General features: G+C 44.9%; 1 protein-coding gene across 1 annotated transcript in view; it reads left to right on the top strand.

Annotated features, from left to right (window-relative positions):
• The window catches only part of Fras1 (Fraser extracellular matrix complex subunit 1), a 400,690-nt gene that overhangs the window by 237,746 nt on the left and 143,976 nt on the right, over window positions 1-18,968 (top strand). Inside the window, exons 21-25 of the mRNA XM_055594513.1 lie at window positions 8,720-8,872; window positions 9,496-9,642; window positions 15,212-15,358; window positions 17,796-17,936; window positions 18,588-18,728. Coding sequence (XP_055450488.1) covers window positions 8,720-8,872; window positions 9,496-9,642; window positions 15,212-15,358; window positions 17,796-17,936; window positions 18,588-18,728 — 729 coding nt within the window. The remainder of the gene's footprint in view (window positions 1-8,719; window positions 8,873-9,495; window positions 9,643-15,211; window positions 15,359-17,795; window positions 17,937-18,587; window positions 18,729-18,968) is intronic.

The following is an 18,968-nucleotide window of genomic DNA, read 5'->3' as shown; positions in this document are numbered from 1 at the left end:
AATCCTCGCTGATCCTCGGAGCAGAGCCTCTGATTTGGAGAAAGCATCACACAGCGATGACCACATGCAATTTCCTCACAGCTGCAGGGTGACACATTAGAGGGTGTTGCGGCTTCTGAGTTCAAATATTAATTTTTGCTTTGTTTAAATTTTGAGCATGTCTGCATGCTGTGTCTATTTAGAAAACAAATAGAATCTTCTAGTGCTTAAAACAAGAAGTGTATTTATTTTATCTGGAGCTAGTTCTCTTTCTTCCCGACTTCCCTGTAACACGCTCATTAATTTGCTTGCTCCGAGTGTGAATTCACTGTTTATTAACAAGGTGGCACGTATACAAACAACTGGAATCCCATCTGCCTGCTCGCCACCACACACGTGATCATTATACACCAGTGATCTAAAGCAGGCTGAGCGTAAATGTATCTTGCTTCTCTCCTTGTCACTCTTAATGAATGTTATATTTAAAGACCCTGCACTGTAATTGCAATGGTGACAAGGAAGAATTTACTTACTGAGTGGCAGTGGGAAGAAGCCAAAAGGTAGCTGCTTCCAGCAATAGGCACTGTTTAAGCAATCCGTGTGTGCACACACCATTCAGGCATATTTGAGGTCAGCCTCCTATCCTTTGATTGTAGGCAGGAAGATGAGCCGTGGGTGCCTCCCTACAAAGACGGGGCCTTAGGATGGGATGGTAATCCTCACCCAGGCGGTCAGGTTGGCAGGTTGGAAATTCCAATCCCTATTTTAGCAACTACAGTATCAGGAAAGATTGAGCAGCCACCACTGAAGCTTCCTCTGGAGTGTCCTGAGGAACTGCTTCAGTTATGTCACAAACAAGAGTGGAAAGGAGGATGAGGAACATTGCAGGGGAATTCATTCAGGTTTTTTTTTTTTGGCCTCTCTGAGGACACTGTTATTATATTATATTGTATTGTATTCCTACAGTATTGTGCAGTGAGAGTCAGAATCACTGTCAGATGATTAGCACCAACCAAGGAGAATCAAGGGTTTCCTCCGAATCAGATCAGTTCTTAGACAGTGTGGGATAGGCTGCATGAAATGACCATTGTCACAGCAGCTCATAGGGGCACACAGTCATCTGCAGATCCCAGGGGGAGGACTCTTGCCACCTTTAAATTTGGCTGGCCCTGGGGATATTTCTCTCTTCTTAGCTCAGATTGTAACTGACAAGGCAGTTGCATATTGTCATACACACACACACACACACACACACACACACAGAGAGAGAGAGAGAGAGAGAGAGAGAGAGAGAGAGAGAAACAGAGACAGACAGAGAGACAGAGAGATACACACATGGCCAAGTAGCATCCTTTTCCTCGTAGGCTGAGGCGGATTTTTGAAAACTGGGGGTACACTCTTCAACAGCCTTTTCAGGAGCCTCCAGATTCTCCACACTTTCCTGGTATTGTTAAGTATTTATTGCATTTACTTACTTATTTTAAAGGATAGTTTCTATTTTATTTTAATTTTCCAGATGGTTTTTCTTCTGTACGCATGAAACCAACTCTTTATACAAGTTTCGGTGGTGCCAGCAGGCAACACAAGTAGGTCTAAATCATATGGAGATTTTGGACTTTCCAGGTTTTATGCAATCAATCCTGATCTCCTTGCTATAAACAGCAGAGCACACACATTAATGGAGCTTCAGAAGCACAGGAACATTAAAGGCACTTTTTTTTTCCCCAGAACTGTCCCTGGAGGCAGAGGCCTCTAGTGTGTGTGTGTGTGTGTGTGTGTGTGTGTTCATGGGCATGCGTGTCACAACATGCATAAAGAGATCAGAAAACAATTTGCTGGACTCAGTTCTCCCCTTCCACCAAGTAGGTCCCAGGGCTGAAAACTCAAGTTTTCAGGTGTAGCACCAGGCACCTTCATCCACTGAGCCATCACACAGACCATCCTGGTATTTTTGTTCAATAATCTAATGATTTTTTTTTTTTTTTGTCCAGAAACTACAAAAAATTACCTGTTACATGCAATTGAATTGACCCAAATTGACCTAGGTATCTATTTTAAAGAGGTTGTGAAGGACTAACATTTTTCAAAACATCATTTCTGGTCATACACCATACATGTTCTTCTTCTCAAGGTACACCTTAACACTCACTGTCATGAGTTTTGTGTGCTTGTGTTAAGTTTTGTTTTGTTGTTTCTTTGGGGGCGGGAGTTAGATTTATTTTCTTACATATTTTAGGGCTTTGTCAGCATGTATGTCTGCACACCAGAGGGGAATCTGGTCCAGTGTGAATAGTGTAGCTTCTCCTTTCCCCAGAGTAGGATGCTTCTCCGGGCTGGGACAGGAAAATGGTGAGGACATGGATTGTACTGATGGAGGAAGGCCAGGGTTTGTTCACTCTAATGCACGTTTGTGGCTGGGTTGTTGGTCTTTTCCCTCGTATTTTATCTTTCACCAATGCCTTGTACTTAGAGATTTGTTATCTTTGGCAGTGAGGTTTTGGTGACTTCCCAGGGAAGTCACACTGTGTGTGATGTTACACTGCCTGTTCAGTGAGGATGGCTGCACACGGTAGGGAAGGAATGTGTGGGTCGATGCTGCGCATTATTGTTTTCTTGTGCACATTGACCACCAGTCATACATGCAGAGTCATATAACCCGCTGTGCCAACACTTTCTGAATATTGTAGCCACTTAAATATTTTTGTTATTTGAAATGAAAACTATATTTTTCAAATGCTCAACTTTACCTACAAGTATAAAAAAAGGTAAAATATGGTAGGTCAAGTTTTTACCAACCCAATTTTTACTAGTCCTTAAAAATAACAAAACATGCAAATTTCATGATTCCCTTATTTTTTCATTGCAGAGTAATACTCCATTGTATAGATGTACCACAGTTTCTGCATCCATTCTTCAGTTGAGGGGCATCTGGGCTGTTTCCAGCTTCTGGCTATTACAAATAAAGCTGCTACAAACATGGTTGAGCAAATGTCCTTATTGTGTACTTGCGCCTCTTTTGGGTATATGCCTAGGAGTGGTATGGCTGGATCTTGAGGAAGCGCTATTCCTAGTTGTCTGAGGAAGCGCCAGATTGATTTCTAGAGTGGTTGTACCAGTTTACATTCCCACCAGCAGTGGAGAAGGGTTCCCCTTTCTCCACAACCTCTCCAGCATGTGTTGTCACTTGAGTTTTTCATCTTGGCCATTCTGATGGGTGTAAAGTGAAATCTGAGGGTCGTTTTGATTTGCATTTCCCTAATGGCTAATGATGGACGTTGAGCATTTCTTTAAGTATTTCTCTGTCATTAGATATTCCTCTACAGAGAGATCTCTGTTTAGCTCTGTTCTCCATTTTTTAATTGGATTACTTGGTTTGCTGCTTTTCAGCTTCTTTAGTTCTTTATATATACTGGATATTAGCCCTCTGTCAGATAAAGGGTTGGTGAAGATTCTTTCCCAATCTCTAGACAGTCGTTTTGTTTTGATGACGGTGTTCTTTGCTTTACAGAAGCTTTTCAATTTCATGAGGTCCCATTTATTGATTGTTGCTCTTAGAGCCTGTGCTGTTGGTGTTCTGTTCAGGAAGTTGTCTCCTGTACCAATGAGTTCTAGGGTCTTCCCCACTTTTTCTTCTAACCGATTTATTGTGTCTAGTTTTATGTTGAGGTCACTGATCCACTTGAATTTTAGTTTTGTGCAGGGTGATAAGTATGGATCTATTTGCATTTTTTTTCTACATGTAGACATCCAGTTAGACCAGCACCATTTGTTGAAGATGAGAAATAGTAAGAGCTGGAGAGGACAGGAACCCCACAAAGAGAGCAATAGAACCAGAAAATTTGAACACAGGGGTCTTCCCAGAGACTCACTCCAACCAAGTACCAGGCATGGAGATAGCCTAGAACCCCTATATAGAAGTTGCCCATGGCAGTTCAGTGTCCAAGTGGAATACACAGTAATGGGAAGAGGGACTGCCTCTAACAGAATCTGATTGGGCTGCTCTTTGATCACCTCCCCCGAGAGGGGAGCAGCCTTACCAGGCCACAGAAGATGACAATGCAGCCACTCCTGATGTGATCTGATAGACTAAGATCAGAAGGAAGGAGAGGAGGACCTCCCCTATCAGTGGACTTGGGGAGGGGCATGTGTGAATAAGGGGGAGGGAGGGTGGGACCAGGAAGGGAGGAGGAAGGGACTTATGGGGGAATACAAACTGAATAAAGTATAATTAATAAAATAAAATGTAAAAAAAAATAAAAAATAACAAAACATTCCTATTGGCATGTGGAAATGATGATGGGACAGAGAAGAAAATGCTATCTGTCCACATTTCATATAATCTCATCTGTGTAAAAATCTACATGGGAAAGGTTGTGCAGAAAAAAAGCATAAAAGAAAATAAAATGTCAACATTGATTGTGAACTCTGAGAAGCATTCCTGAGGTGGTTTGTTTTTTTTGATTATACTTTGAAAAATTATGTTTTTAGATCTTATTCCATAGATTGCTTTGCTGTCAGATCTCTTTTGAACACTGCATAGCCAGTCTCTGTTCTGTGTAGATCACTGCAGCTTTTAGGCTGGAGGCTTAAGCCAGCTTGCAGGTCGTACCCAGTGATAGCGGCCACTTGTAGCCTGTCATCCTGAGCTGCAGGTCTGCCCCAGGGGACTATACTTCTCTGAATGTAAGTCAGAACATTCATATTGATCCTTGGGCTCTTGTTGCTCTGGTTTCTGGCTTCCTTCCTATATCATCAGTCATTCTGAGGTCTCCCAAGGAATTCTTTCCAAAAAGATTTTGACTTCAGGCTTCTGGGGGGGAAACGCTGTTTCCTAGATTTTAGAAATTTATTATTCTTTTTACCTTGGTTTAATAAAAAATCAGTCAACCAACTGTGATTCACAGCAGAATTCCACTGCATATTTATTTAAGTGGTGTTTTGTTGGGGGCAAGGGCATAACAGGGGAGTGGGAAGGGAGGTTTGGGTGAAGGAACTAATATAGGAACTCCCTCAGATGTGGTTTTGGAATGAATTTATTCACAGGATTGAGTATTCAATGTGACTTTTTGAACAATAGAACAAATATAGGCAGTGAACAAAAAGAGTTAGAAAGTCCAACTTTTCAAACTGAAGTCATTATAATCTCCTGTGTAGGCAGAGCTGTAATCTAACTTGGATAAATGTGACACTCTGGGAGGCTCATGGTTGACTTTTATATTTTCGGATGTCATTTATTGATTTCGTCTTTGCCTCTGGGTATTCACTCTATCATGCCCTGTGATATGTCATGGGATTGATGGATGCCTCCTTATGACTGCTCTAACAGGAAGCTATGAAAAGAATCAGAGGCCCCGAGTAATGCAGCCCACACTCTGGAGCCCTTTCCACTGGCTTCTGGTATCTGTATGCACAAGCCAGCCCTGTTTGGTTTGCAGATTCTACAGACTTGGTTGGGAGGCTATAAGTTATTGAAGGTTGTGCTAGGTTACTCTTTACTGTAAGCAAATACCTGAAAGACCCAAACTAAGGGAGGAAGGGTTTATTTTGGCCTACACCTTATGATCCTCGTAACCCAAAAAGACGTGGTAGGGAAAGCTCCGTGGGGGAAGGGATGGCAGCAAAAATGTGAATTATCAAATAACACCTTGTGAGCAGGAGACAAGGAAAGATGAGTGCTGGTATACAGCTCGCTTTCCCCTTTAATTCAGTTCATGACTCCATGCCCTGGTGCCACCCACATTCAAGATGAGTCTTCCCTCTGCATTTACACCTTTCTAGAGACAATTGGTAGACCAGCAGTTCTCAGCCTGCAGGTCATGACTCCTTTGGGTCACAGGGGTCGCCCAAAACCATTGGAAAACACAGATCTTTACAATACCCTTCATGACAGTATCAAAATTATAGTTGTAAAGTAGCAACAAAATAATTTGGTAGTTGGGAGCTATCACAACAGGAGGAACTGTATTAAAGGGCACAGTGTTAGGAAGGTTGAGAAGCACTGACCTAGACAATCCCAGAGGTATGGCTCTAGATCTCAAGTTGACAGTCAAGATTAACAATTACAAGGATTGTGATGAATTTTTTACCTGTCAATTGGAGGCATAGAAAGAGGACCCAACTTCAGAGGAGTTACATGTGTGAGATTTCTGATAGGATTAGGAGGAATACAGTCAATTTTGTCATTTAGAGTCTTCCAGAGACCTTTTCAAGATAAATAGTTCTGGAGGCTGAAACAGAATACATCGAGATAGGGTGTTAGGAAGGGAAGCAGCACAGTGATGTGTTACTTTTTCTCTGACCACATAGCTGCCAAGGAAGCAGGTCAAGGAAAAAAGGATTTTATTTGGGCTTACAGTTTTAGGGGACAACATTCATTATGGTGCAGGAAACGCCATAGTAAGTAGTAATAGAAGGGAGTGGCTTCCTCACGTTGGGGTAACCAAGAGACAGGTAGAATGAGGCTACAGGCCAGAGGCTTTAACAGGTGGTTAGGGAAATCTGAGAGCTGGAGGTAGTGTGTTTAGGAGTTGAGTCAAGACTAGAGTGAAGGGGTTGGGGAGAACACTGAGAGCAAAATCTGGAATGTCAGTGAGGAATCCCATGAGATGGAAAATGAGATAAAAATGAGTAAATCTATATGTTTAGGGCTGAAAGAAACAGGTGGAAGGCATGACGCACACGGGATGAGTGAGGTTGACCAGAACACTTGGTGAGCATGGCGTGGTTTCTTGGAACGAGTAGAGAGCGTTTCAGGATAGCTGCTGAAGGAGCAGAGAGGGCTGTTCATAGCCCAGTCCCCGCTGGGTGATGTGGTGGACGCACATTTTGTCGTTCCTGCAAACAGCTTGCAGAGATCCCCAAGATCAGACAAATCCACGAATACCCATTTATTGTACCCTTAGACTACTCCAGGGACCTGCTTACTTTCTCCTCGAGGTGTCACTATGATGATAATTCCCTCTCTCGGCTCTGGCTGAGAAAGCTTCAGTCAGCTGCAACTGTTCTCCCCACTGTACACCTGCAGATCCTGTCCATACATGCCCAAACCCGGCATATTCTGCCCTTGCCTGCCTTGAAGAGGATGAGCTCACCTGCCTTGAAGATGAGCTCATGACACCCCGGCCAATGAGGCCTTTACTGGGTAGTGAATGTTTCCTGGCCTTCCATCCTAACACTACCTTCATTGACTCTATTTTCTGAAGCATTTCTGCTTCTTCAGGTACACCTCTAGGGTTATGCATCCTCCCTGTGAGTGAGGCAAAGGATAAAAATGAAATGCTTGGCATTACACGAGTCATCCTCAGCAGTGGGGGTCTGGGAACAGCCACCCTCCCCCATAGTACCTGTAGTGCAGTCACCATTTCCTTCGCAACCTACTGAAGGACTGTAATAAGGTTTCATCCAGCTCTCCTAGGACATCATGAATTGTTTCTAATATTGACGAAAGGCTGCTGGCTATTTGAAACTCCCAGGCTCAGAGAAAAGCCAAGACCTTGTTTTGTGTGCTGGTAGAAGAGCCGACAAGAGGACACTGACTTAACTTCTGGGGCAGCAGTAGTGGGTTTCTAGGGCAACGGTCTCATGCTGATTGGAATGCTGGGATGGGAATGAGATATGTTTCCTGTGCTGAGAATATTTGTAGACAATCAGCAGGGATCATGAATACAAGAATACAACCTGTGTAGCTGACATGGGCCTGTTTTTTTTGTTTGTTTGTTTGTTTGTTTGTTTTTTTTTTTTTTGAGCAAATGTAGTCCAGATCACTGTCTTGTCCTTTCACACCAAAAGATGGCACAGACATCTGAGCTCTGAGCTCTGGTAGGGTAGGAACAGGTACTTAGAGTCTCACGGGGAAACATGGAAAGGTCCTAAAAGCAGAGTCCTTTCTTCCTATCAGACACCTGAACTGTTTTCATTTTGGTGGATGATACAGGATCCCTGAGTTTCTTCTGCCATGGAGATGAAGGACGGTGAATGAGGCTTTGGGGGTAATTACCACTTGAAGCCAGGGCAGAGGAAGTGTTAGCCTGCAATGGAAGCTAAACCCAATTGAGCTCTTTATTAAAGGATGACTATTATATGAGTGAGAACAAGAGTGCTGGCTGCACAGGATAATTTGTTTTATGGCTTTAATCACAGCCGGTACGACAGAGCCGCGGCGAACCATCTATCAGGTCATGAAAATGATTTTTTTCCACTCACAGCCCTTCGTTCTAACTCTATCTTCAGCTAAAGACTAAAATGTGCAAGCAACTCAATCCAATTATCTGCTAACCTCACTCTCTCTATCGCTAAGGCTGACTGCAGAGTGCCGGCTCTGGAGGCCACATGGAGGAGAGGCTGCGCTGTGATGGGGGCACACAGCTCTCAAGGGCTCTTGCTCCTGGGGGAAAAGTTACTCGTACTGGTCTCGCTGTTTCTGTTGGTCCAACAGTTCTCACTATCACGTCAAGTATCGATCACACAAAGCCATAGTACTTGAAGGTCGTTCAGTTGGAAAGAAATGAAAACTCAATTGCCGTGCTGGGCCTAGCACTTACTCAAGCCATTTACTGAAACCCTCAAGCCCACGATTTGTTCATGTCCCCCAGCTTCTGCTTTGCCAGAGTCCTGCCCCTGGGCTCTTCCCTGGGTGGCTGAGCAGCAGCTGTGGTAATTGAACCCCCTCTGCCCTGTGGCGTGTTGATTAGACTTTGGCTCATGAGCTGCAGCGCTTGTTTCTCTCCTCTTCCCTCTCCAGACTGCCATCCACTGTGCCAGCGCTGTGTGGCTAATCTCCACCACACTGGTAGTGTCTGCCTGAAGTGCCAGCATGCCCGCCACCTGCTGCTTGGGGATCACTGTGTTCCAGACTGCCCTCCCGGGCACTACACAGAGAGGGGCATGTGTAAAAGTGAGTAAGTGCTGGACTTTGGTGGTGGTGGTGGTGGTGGTGGTGGTGGTGGTGGTGGTGATGGTGGTGGTGTGTGTGTCTAGGGTGATGACGTTCTTTTGACATCAGAGGAGAGTTTGGTGTCTCAAAGAGAAAGGAAGCCGAAAGCATCCAGCAGGACTGCAGCTTGGCCCTGCACCCTTGGAGTCTTCATTTGCACGTGTTGCTTTGGGAGTACCTGGGTTGCATTCTCACTGCTGTGACAGGATAGCCAGGAAAGCAAGTTAGGGAAGACAGAGCTTATTTTGTCCTGGAGGGTTCAGCCCTTCATGGCAGGAGCGTCAGGGTGGCCCGAGGGAGCTGGTTATGGTGCGTCTTCAGTCGGGAAGCAGAGAGGAATGAGAACTGATGCTCAGTTTATGTTCTCCTTTGTAGTCGGTGCAGGGCCTCGGTCCATGCAGCGGTGCTGCCTTCATGTAGAGCACACCGCCCAACCCTCAGTCGACAAAATCTAGCTCTGCCACAAGCATACCCACAGTGTGTGTCCTAAGCGAGTCTCAGTCGTGAAAGGTTGACAGCACGAAGCACCACAAAGAGAACATCTGGCTTCGTGGTTTTCACCTGTGTCTCTTTTCCCGCTGCAGGATGCCATTCCTCCTGCAGAAGCTGCCAGAAGGGAGGACCTTCCTCCTGCACCTCGTGTGACACCGGGCTGGTTCTGACCCACGTTGGTACCTGCAGCACCACCTGCTTCCCTGGGTATTACCTGGATGACAACCAAGCTTGCCAGCGTAAGTCTGATGAACTGTCTCCTCTCCTGACATTCTGGGCCTTTGTTAGAAATGTGAAGTTCTTGCTTCTACCTTCTCCTCTGCAAAGGTGACGTGGATACCATCAGCAGACAGTGACTTACACAGCAGCCCAGCTGAAGGTGCTTGCCTTTCTAAGCACCTTTCTAAGCAGCTCTGTGATCTTGGGCGAGTCATTTAACTTCTGCATTTCAGACACCTCGTGCGAAATACAAGCATTAGTGGATTTCATAGCTATGGTTATCTCAAGAGCCCAGTCCTTTGATTTGGAGCAGAGAACGGTGCCCCTGCTGCGTCCAGTCTGTGGACTGTGCACATCTGTGCATTTAACTTACTTCTGCATTTATCTACTGTTACCGACAGTGTGCACGGTGGCATATGTGAAACATTTCCACTTCTTCCCAAAATACTAGTGGTTGTTTTTTTCTTGTATAAGAGTTACATGGGCCAGGTAGTGGTGGTGCACGCCTTTAATCCCAGCACTCAGGAGGCAGAGGCAGGCAGATCTCTGTGAGTTCGAGATCAGACTGGTCTACAGAGTGAGTTCCAGGACAGCCAAGGCTACACCAAGAAACCCTGTCTCAAGACACAACACACATACACACACACACACACACACACACACACACAACACACACAACACACACACAAAAGTTACATGTATCGATGTCATCTCAAACGTGTATGGTTATAACTCATTACCCTGAACCAAACATAAAGAGTTTGGATAAATGAGAGAAAGGACTGCTCTGGAAAATAGTTAGGACATCCCTCACAGATGAAGGCAGAAGCTGCTTACGTTATTTTGCTCACTCAGAGTCACTCAGAAATTGCCACACCAGGGCTAGAGCGCTGGCCCTGCAGTGACAACACCTGCTGTTCTTGCCAAGCACTTAGGTTGGGTTCCTAACACACACGTGGTGCCTTACGTCATTTCCGGGAGATCAGATGTGCCGTTTTGGCCTCCACAAGTACTGTACACCTGTAGTGTTTATATAACAATGTAAGAAATCAGTGTGTAAATGAAATCAATATAATAAATCCCTAAATATTAGTCATATCTTTGAAAATCAAAAACAGTGGTGTCATTTCAATTTTATTTTGTAGGAATTATATAATGCCTTCTCATGTTGAAGGTGTCATAGACCAGTGGCCTTGGAGAGTCTGTAGAGTTGGGGGGAGTCTAGAAATCTAAGTGCTAAGGTCACTTAACAGCATTATGGCCTTACGCAAGCGAGCTCACCTTTGATTTCAGTGTCTTTCTATAAAGGAGGGCATCTTCTTTACTTTCTTGTTGCTGTGGTAAAAATACCCAGACAAAAGCAGTATAAGGGAGAAATGGTTTATTTGGGCGTATAGTGGCAGAGGGACACAGTGCACCATGAGGTTCCTAACGGTTCCACAAGCTTAGCCAACAACCGCCACCTGGGTACCAGTTGTCCAAAGTTGTAAGCCTATGGAGGTCCCATCTCATTCAAACTGCAGTGCGGGAATTACAACAGTAGCTACATCCTCACCCTGTAACGCTTCACACGGACCAAGCAGAGGGTGTGATTTCTCTCACCGCACAATAGTTACTGTTATCGTGCCCATCCGTAATGAAAAGCTAAGCGTTCAATGATAGATACTCTTGTAGACACAGACAGGAAGAATGGTGCCACTGCTTGCTGGTTCACTGAGTTGGGTGTGAGCAGATTTTTGTGTCATCCATTCAAGTACTGGAGATAGAAACTTGTGACCCAATGGAAAGGTTTCATCACATTTGTAACCAAAACTCAGCCTGGCGTACATCAGCTGTCTGCCAGAACTGGCACAGTCTGTAATGCAGCAGCGGCAGGAATGAAATACTCACATTTCTATTCAAGAGCAAGAGTGTTTGCTGGTGAGGAAATAGTGACTTAGATTTATGAAGATATTCGCAGCCTCGGGATCACAGAAATAGAAATCCAAAAGAACTAAACAGAATCCCTTGTATGAAGAATTGGTGACAAAAACATTCCACGTGGCCAGACTTCTCCTTGGGAAAGCTTTTGCCTTGCTGCAGGGTGGCCCCTGTGCAAACTGCTGTGCTACTGTGTAAATAGGGTTTCTTGGAGTGTTTCCTTTGAATTAAGACTCTCTTAACTCTCATCTTTAAGTTTCATTCTTTTCTATAACTGACTAAAATAAGCCTCTAGATTGGGCTGAGTTTCTATTACATGAAACACACTCACACACAAAGCATCAGCAACGCCCCATTGTAGTGCTCATTATATAGGCAATTATAGCGTGCCAATTTTAGAAAATGTACAGTAAAATGCTTTTGAGGAAGTGTGAGCAGCACCAATGGGCAGCATTGATGAATATGTTAGTAAAGCAAGCCTGGACTGTGGAACTCACAAGATTCTGTTTTCAGAAGTATTTAGGAAGTGGACTCTGTTGGCTTTAGAATTTAAGAGGAACCAGATGAGGTAGAAACTTTCCTAAGTAAACCACTCGGCACTTTACTCATTGTGCTTTGGAGTTGGAGAAGAGCCTCAGGGTCCCCAAGCCAGCTTTGCCCCCAAAGCAGGGACAGGTGAAGAAAAGAAGTCAATTCCACGTTGGGAGCATGGCTTGAGTGTTCTTTCTGACTGGCTGCAGAATTTCCCTATGGAGAAATGAAGAATAACCTCCCTCCCTGGCTCATCTTTTGCCTTCCAGAGTTTCTGATTGACTCACTTCCCTCCTAGACTTTGTTCTGGGTCAGGCTGGAGCCAGTGAAGTGTTAAAGCAGGGGTGACGGGCGTTTCTCTGAGCTGGGTCACATATTCAGAGAGTGTGTGAGTTCCACGTATGTAAGGTCCCTTTACATGTATGAAGGACACCGGTTATATATCTGTGAAGACCAGCCTTCAAGAACTGCCTGTTCTTCCCAGTAAGGCTAGCATGGCTGCATCAGGGTGCACCTTTTTGTAGTCTCGATACGTGATGGCAAGAGCACCCAGCCACAAGCCTCTGGCAGGTGAGGGAAACTGAGGACCCAAGGGACTATGACATATGTGAGACTATCATGTGAAGGACAGGCACGGCCATTTCCTAGTTGCCTGGAAAGGAAAGAGAGGAGGTGGTTGAAGACAGAGATGGCCACCTGCTCCTCAGTGTGCTGCTGCTGCTGCTTCCCTCTCCACACTCCTCGAAGCCGTCTAGAGTTGCAAAGCGCACACCATAAATCCACTTCTTTTGGTGGTCGATAACGGGGATGAATTGTATGTTAAGGTCCCCAGGAGGAATGACAGACTGAAAGGAAAGATTAAGGAGCATGAACACGTGCGTAAGTAAGCCACATCCAGTCCTTGGCTATCGGGATAGGGAAGTGGCCTGTGAGCCCAGGCAGAGGAGTCGACATTTGGATCTCACTGTGCAACCCCTTGTCAAGTCAAAAGAATCCAACCCCTTGTCAAGTCCAAAGGCCCACAGGGTATTTAGGCGAATGGAAGCTTCTCAGCTCAAGTGCGTGTGTCAGCATCGTTAGTAGCCACGTTACAGTTCCAGTTGACATCAGACCTTTCATTGACCAACTAGCCCAGGGAAGGGGGGAGGGTGCCTGTAGGAACTGCTGTCCAAACCACTGCTCCTCTTCCTGTGTCTGCTTGGTTGGGTTAAGAGCATAAATGTGTGGCTTTTCTTTTTACAACTATTTATTTTTTTAAATTATTGTGTAATTGCCTAAGTTACCTCTTTCCTTCCCTCCCTCCAATGATTCTGTATACCCATCCTTTCTCTTTCAAATTCATGGCCTCTTTTTTTCGTTAACTGTTGTTACATACATATAGTGTATATGCATATGTATGAAAAAGTTAACTCTTTGCACCTCCTGCCAAGATCCAAACACACACACACACACACACACACACACACACACACACATTCCTAAATACATGAGTACAACCTGCTCCATCTGTGTAGTGTTACTTGCACGTATGACCTTAAATTCTTCCTATTTCCTCTATTTAAAAAAAAAACTGAATTTTTATTGCCGTGATTGTAAGACATAACTGGACATATTTCCTATATTGGTATAAATGTGACATATTAAAGTGCCATGAGCCATTATTTTCTTTAAAGTCATTATTAAAAAAATACTGGTCAAATAAAACCTTATGTCTTGATCGCTGTAATATCTTACTAGGGTTATTACTTTTACCAAATTCAGAAATATAGCCAATCATTTCTGAATACACATCTCAACTTTCTTCTAAGGCTATCTACAGCTTTGGGGCTCTGTTTTATTTTTGGGTGGTGCGTGTGTCTGCCTAGGTTTTAATGTGCTTATGTGGGAACATGTATGTGCATGAATGTGTGTGGATGTCCCCGTGGAAGCCAGTGAAATGGTGAGGGTGCTGGAAAAGTATGTGTCTAGGAAAGTGTTCTGGAATGAGAATTCCAGAAAGGCTCTCTGGAAGGCAAGGCAAAAGGATGGGTCAGAGTTAAAGAAAGAGAGTGGGTGGTTGAGGATTTCCAGGGAAGAGTGGAAGGAAGGGAGGTAGAGAAACTAGATTTGTAGAACTGCTGACCAGAGACGTTTTTAGGACTAAAGAAAAATCAGGACAATATTAATAAAAGCCTCAGTGGTGGGTACCAGGAGAGTGGGTTATGAGCAGGCTGGACTAGATGTGGGAAGAGCAGGGAGGACTGAATGAGAGTACTCTGGCACGGAGCAGTATATGAGAGTACTCCGGCAGTGAGGACTGTGTGAGAATATTCCGGCAGGGAGGACTGTGTGAAAGTACTCCAGCAGGGAGGAATATATGAGAGTACTCTGGGAGGACTGTATGGGAGTACTCCAGCAGGGAAAACTGAATGAGAGCACTCCACCAGGGAGGATAGCAGCCTTGGTGCATCTCCACTTATGAACATGAGAAAAGCATAATGTCTCTAATGTTTTGTTGGAGAGACTGAACAGCTAAGATTCAGTGAACAACTAGATCTGTGTGAAAGAAGGAGGGACTCAGGGTAGACTCCAAGGTTCCCAACATTATAACTGAGAAGGAGCCGTGTGCTGTTACAGTGGAGAGATGGAATCAGACCAGTTCGGGGCATTGCTTCTGAACGCCTCAATTAAGTGCCTGGCTGATAAGAATTACAACTGGGTAAGCCAGTAAACCAGGTCTCATCTAAGTCCAATGTCTTAAAATACAGGATTTCACAATCTCCACAATAAAGTTGTCACCTAAAAATAATATGTGTCTATATCATAAATGACAGGGAGGGGTTGATTTCCTAAGTAATGTTCAAATAAAGCCATTGCTCTTTGAGTCAGCATGATTCTGTTGGTGAATTACAGAACAATTTGGATGTGGGGTTCTTGTCCTTGGATTTATAGTCATTTCTGGAAAAATGGATTACCTTCTTCTATTTTGGAAAAGAAAGCTAATATCTTGTATATCTGTTGCCCACAGGAGGTTGTGGGCCATAATTAAAGCACAGGTTGGGGCGGTGCTTTGTGGCAATGCAGCATCCGTCTAGATTTCTCAGTGCCTCCGTATCTGTAGTTATAATCATCTGGTCATCTCCTTTTCTTTCCACTCAGCATGCAACATGCATTGCAGAAGCTGTGATTCACAGGGCAGCTGCACCTCCTGCCGAGACCCAAGCAAGGTCCTGCTCTTCGGGGAATGCCAGGATGAGAGCTGCACCCCACAGTACTATCTTGACATCTCCACCAGGACTTGCAGAGGTAAAGCTTTTCCTGAACTGTGGGGGGATTATGATTCTCTCATTTAGGGCTGTTCCTTCACTCTAGACACCCATCTAAGGAGAACACTTTCGTTAGATGTTCCCCACTTCCTGTGGGGATAGCAGCAGTGACGCATCCATGCATTCATTTATTTGTACATTTGCGCATCATTAGACAAATTATTTGAGATCCTTCAAATTGTGTCTGGCATTGGTAAAAAGACCAGAGGTAGCACGTGGCAAGCCAGACCTTTGGCTGTATTTGGTCATAGACCTACTTTGTTTGGCCCACCTAATATTCTGATGTGCCAAAGTTTTGATTCTCTCTTTTCACACCAGCACACATTACATATAAGACTTGAGCTCTTCCATTTCTTTTGAAAATTTCAGAAATCTGGTAACTGTGGCTTTCCATTGCTGCAGGACAACTGTAGTTTGGAGTGCATAGCTCTCGCCCTGCTTTGTTGGTCCCCCACTGGTCCCTCTTTTAGAGTAGGGCTCTTCTGAGGACATGCATTGCTCCCCTCGGCCTGTGCGTGATTTGCACCTGCAGCTGCCATTTCCTAGACTCTAAGCTTAATGAAGCCAAGAGTTATGTCTGAATTGTTGTAGCATGCTCAAATGGTTAAAAACACTAGGTGTCTTTTCCTGGTTCACCGGTGGCTGGGATTCTTGTGGCGGAGCTCAGTACCGGAAACAGAGAGTTTGGTTGTTCTCCTCGACTCCACTTAGGTTGGCTTCTCTCCGTGTTTCCTCCTCACCATCTGGTTCTGGCAGAGGAGATGCAGCTCAGAAACAGAGGTCAAATGTCTGTCAAGTAAACTCAGGAAGCTCCTGATCTCTGCAAAGTGACACGCTTTCCATGCCAAGAATTGAGCTTGGTTGTCCACTTATGCTATCTTCCATGTTCACAATGCAGGAGCTCTTCTGTTCTTTCTAACTAGGGCTTGCCTGTCCATTTGTGGTAAAAAAAAAAAAAAAAAAAAAAATTAGAGTCTCTCAGAGTTATAAATGGCTGCATGACTATGTCGGTTTTCAAAGCTCTGTTTTTAGTCATCTTCCCTCAGGACTGATTCAACCAAGTAAATGAAGGAGATTAATGTTACAAGCTTTTAGAACACATGTGCCATCTTGCACATGGACCTGCTACCTAAGGACTCAGAAATGTTGCGTGAAGGAAGAGAAAAGATGAGCTGTCCCAGCTTTATAGCTGGGTAGGAAAACTGGCTTGAGACATTCTTGAGTGAAAACAGGTTCTCTGTGAGAAAAGCAGTTTCTGTCGACCTGTTAAAATATCCTGGCATTGTACTTAATTAGTTATGTTGACTGAAGCCAGGGACTCACAGATCCTGCATGCTGTACCACTGAGCTCCACCTCCACCTCTGTGCTAATCGTTTACATTTCATCATTTCATTTGTCTTTCCAGTGCCCCCCCCCCCCCCGTAAATGCGTACTAGTGTATGTTTTTATTCAGTCTCCAAAGGTTTAAGGAAAGTAGACAGGAAAATGCGAAAGAAGAGCAGCTAAGTGATGATTTAATAGACTTGCCCAAATTCAAAACTCATGTACATCCAGAGTACCAGCTACAAACATGATCGTGACTGTAACAAGGAGAGCACCAGTCAGAGCAGGAACGTGCATCCCCGTGCCCCAGCGCCCAGGACTCCCAACTCAACAGATCCGATGCTGAGCCTCATGAGTATGTTTAGCAATGTCCCTGGAGTGATCCCATCCAAGGCTGGCTCTACTGGTGCGCAAGCTCCATGACACCTACACATCTCGTTCTTACGTTCTCCCCGCACGGTGAACTGTGTCCTCACTGGTGCTTGTTGAACAGAGAAACACTAAAACAAGTTGGTTCCTCCCTAAATGAGGTCTTCCATTGTCCAATAATCCAGCAATCCCTCTCTTTTTCTGGAGAGGTCCTTTATTCATTGTGTGTTCTTTCTGCTCTGCTGTCCCCGTTAGGTTTTCAATAGGAAGAGTCATGAGTCTGGTGTCAATGGCGGCGGCAGCATTCTTAGTTATGTCTCTAGTATCTCTGTCCCTAGTGAGCCCCGAGTATTTGGAGGTCAGGATTAGGTCTGTGAGGCAACCATGCTCTCTAGGGTAGGGTTGGCATGAGGCTATCGTACTCAGGTGCCTGTGGAATAAGGCCAAGTTGATCTGGCTCTTCAGCAGCCCTGTTGACAAGCAGGCTCTGCACAGGCTTGGACAGCTCCTTGTACATGCCTGTGTCTGACATAATTAGGAAACACTACACCTCAGAGAAGTGCCTACATGACTACAAGCTGGAGCCTCGTTACAGCTTGCTTAGCTGACACCTCTTGTGTTGTCCTCACCTTACCTCTCACAGCCACAGACTGTGGCTAAATGGGTTGCTGGGGCCAGTCCAGGAGAGAAAAGGAAGCTGAACTAATATGGACTTTCTTTCTAGAGTGTGATTGGAGTTGCAATGCCTGCAGTGGGCCTCTTCATACTGACTGCCTGCAATGCATGGATGGCTACGTTCTCCAGGATGGTGTGTGCACGGAGCAGTGTTCACCAGGGCACTACCGGGACGCGGGCTCCTGTCAGCGTAAGTGTGTCTCTGGTTTCTAAGGAACCCATGGCCCTTTTCCTTCTGGCTTTTCCGCTGGTTCCGGTTTCCTTCCTCAGGGCTGTCTTTGTTATCAGTGACAATTTCCTTTTTCTTTGCCCATGCCCTCGTAGAACACACCCTTAAATATGATGCCAGTATGACAATCATGGAGTTATATGACCACACATATTTGTGTGAGCTATTCAGTGTAGGTTTCCTTTAACATTCAAAGTCATTAAAGAACATTTAACAGTCATGTTCTCCTGATGGCAAGCTTTGTATACGTAGGAGTTTGAACCAGTGGAAAGACTGATAATTAATTACAATAAAAATAAATGTCTGCCAATCATTTTTGTGTTTGCATAGCATTTTCCATAATCTGATCCAAACTCCCTAGGATGAGTTTGGGAAACTGTCTTTACTTTTGGTATGTACGAAGAACATGGAGGTTTGCAGAGGTAGAGTGACTAGCCCCCAGTCCTCCACTGATTCTTGTAGCTGTCACAACCAGGGGCTGGGCTCCCTAGCTCCTACCGGAATGCTTTGCCTGGTGTATGGGTCCGATCACTGCCTGACCTTTGCCATAAGTTCCCAGAGCCCACTTGGAAAACTACATGGATTCCTGTTGACTTGATTTTTGTCTTTCAGGCTGCGACAGCCGCTGTCTCCAGTGCCAAGGTCCGCATGAGTGCATACACTGTGAAGAGCCATTTCTCCTCTTCCAAGCCCAGTGTGTCCAAGAATGTGGGAAAGGATACTTTGCAGATTATGTGACACACAAGTGCACAGGTAACATGAGTCTTTGCTGAGCACTTTGGGAAGAACTCGGGGCAGCTAGCAAGTTGTCTGCACTGATTCTCAGGCAACCATGAGCATCTGACATAGAAGCAGAATAAAAGTCAGGGGGCTTGACCTAAGTAATCGATAGTTCCCACGTACATGTGCCAAATGCTGGTTAAGTAGGATGCAGGAGGACAGCCCAATAACTCCCTTGTGTGAAGCAATACTATTCCTAAAGGTAGTAGTGGA

This window comes from Psammomys obesus, unplaced genomic scaffold, assembly GCF_907164565.1.
Source record: "Psammomys obesus unplaced genomic scaffold, mPsaObe1.curated_primary_1811, whole genome shotgun sequence".
NCBI lineage: Eukaryota > Metazoa > Chordata > Mammalia > Rodentia > Muridae > Psammomys > Psammomys obesus.
The sequence above is the reverse complement of the archived record's forward strand: the minus strand, read 5'-3'. Positions and strand labels throughout refer to the sequence as shown.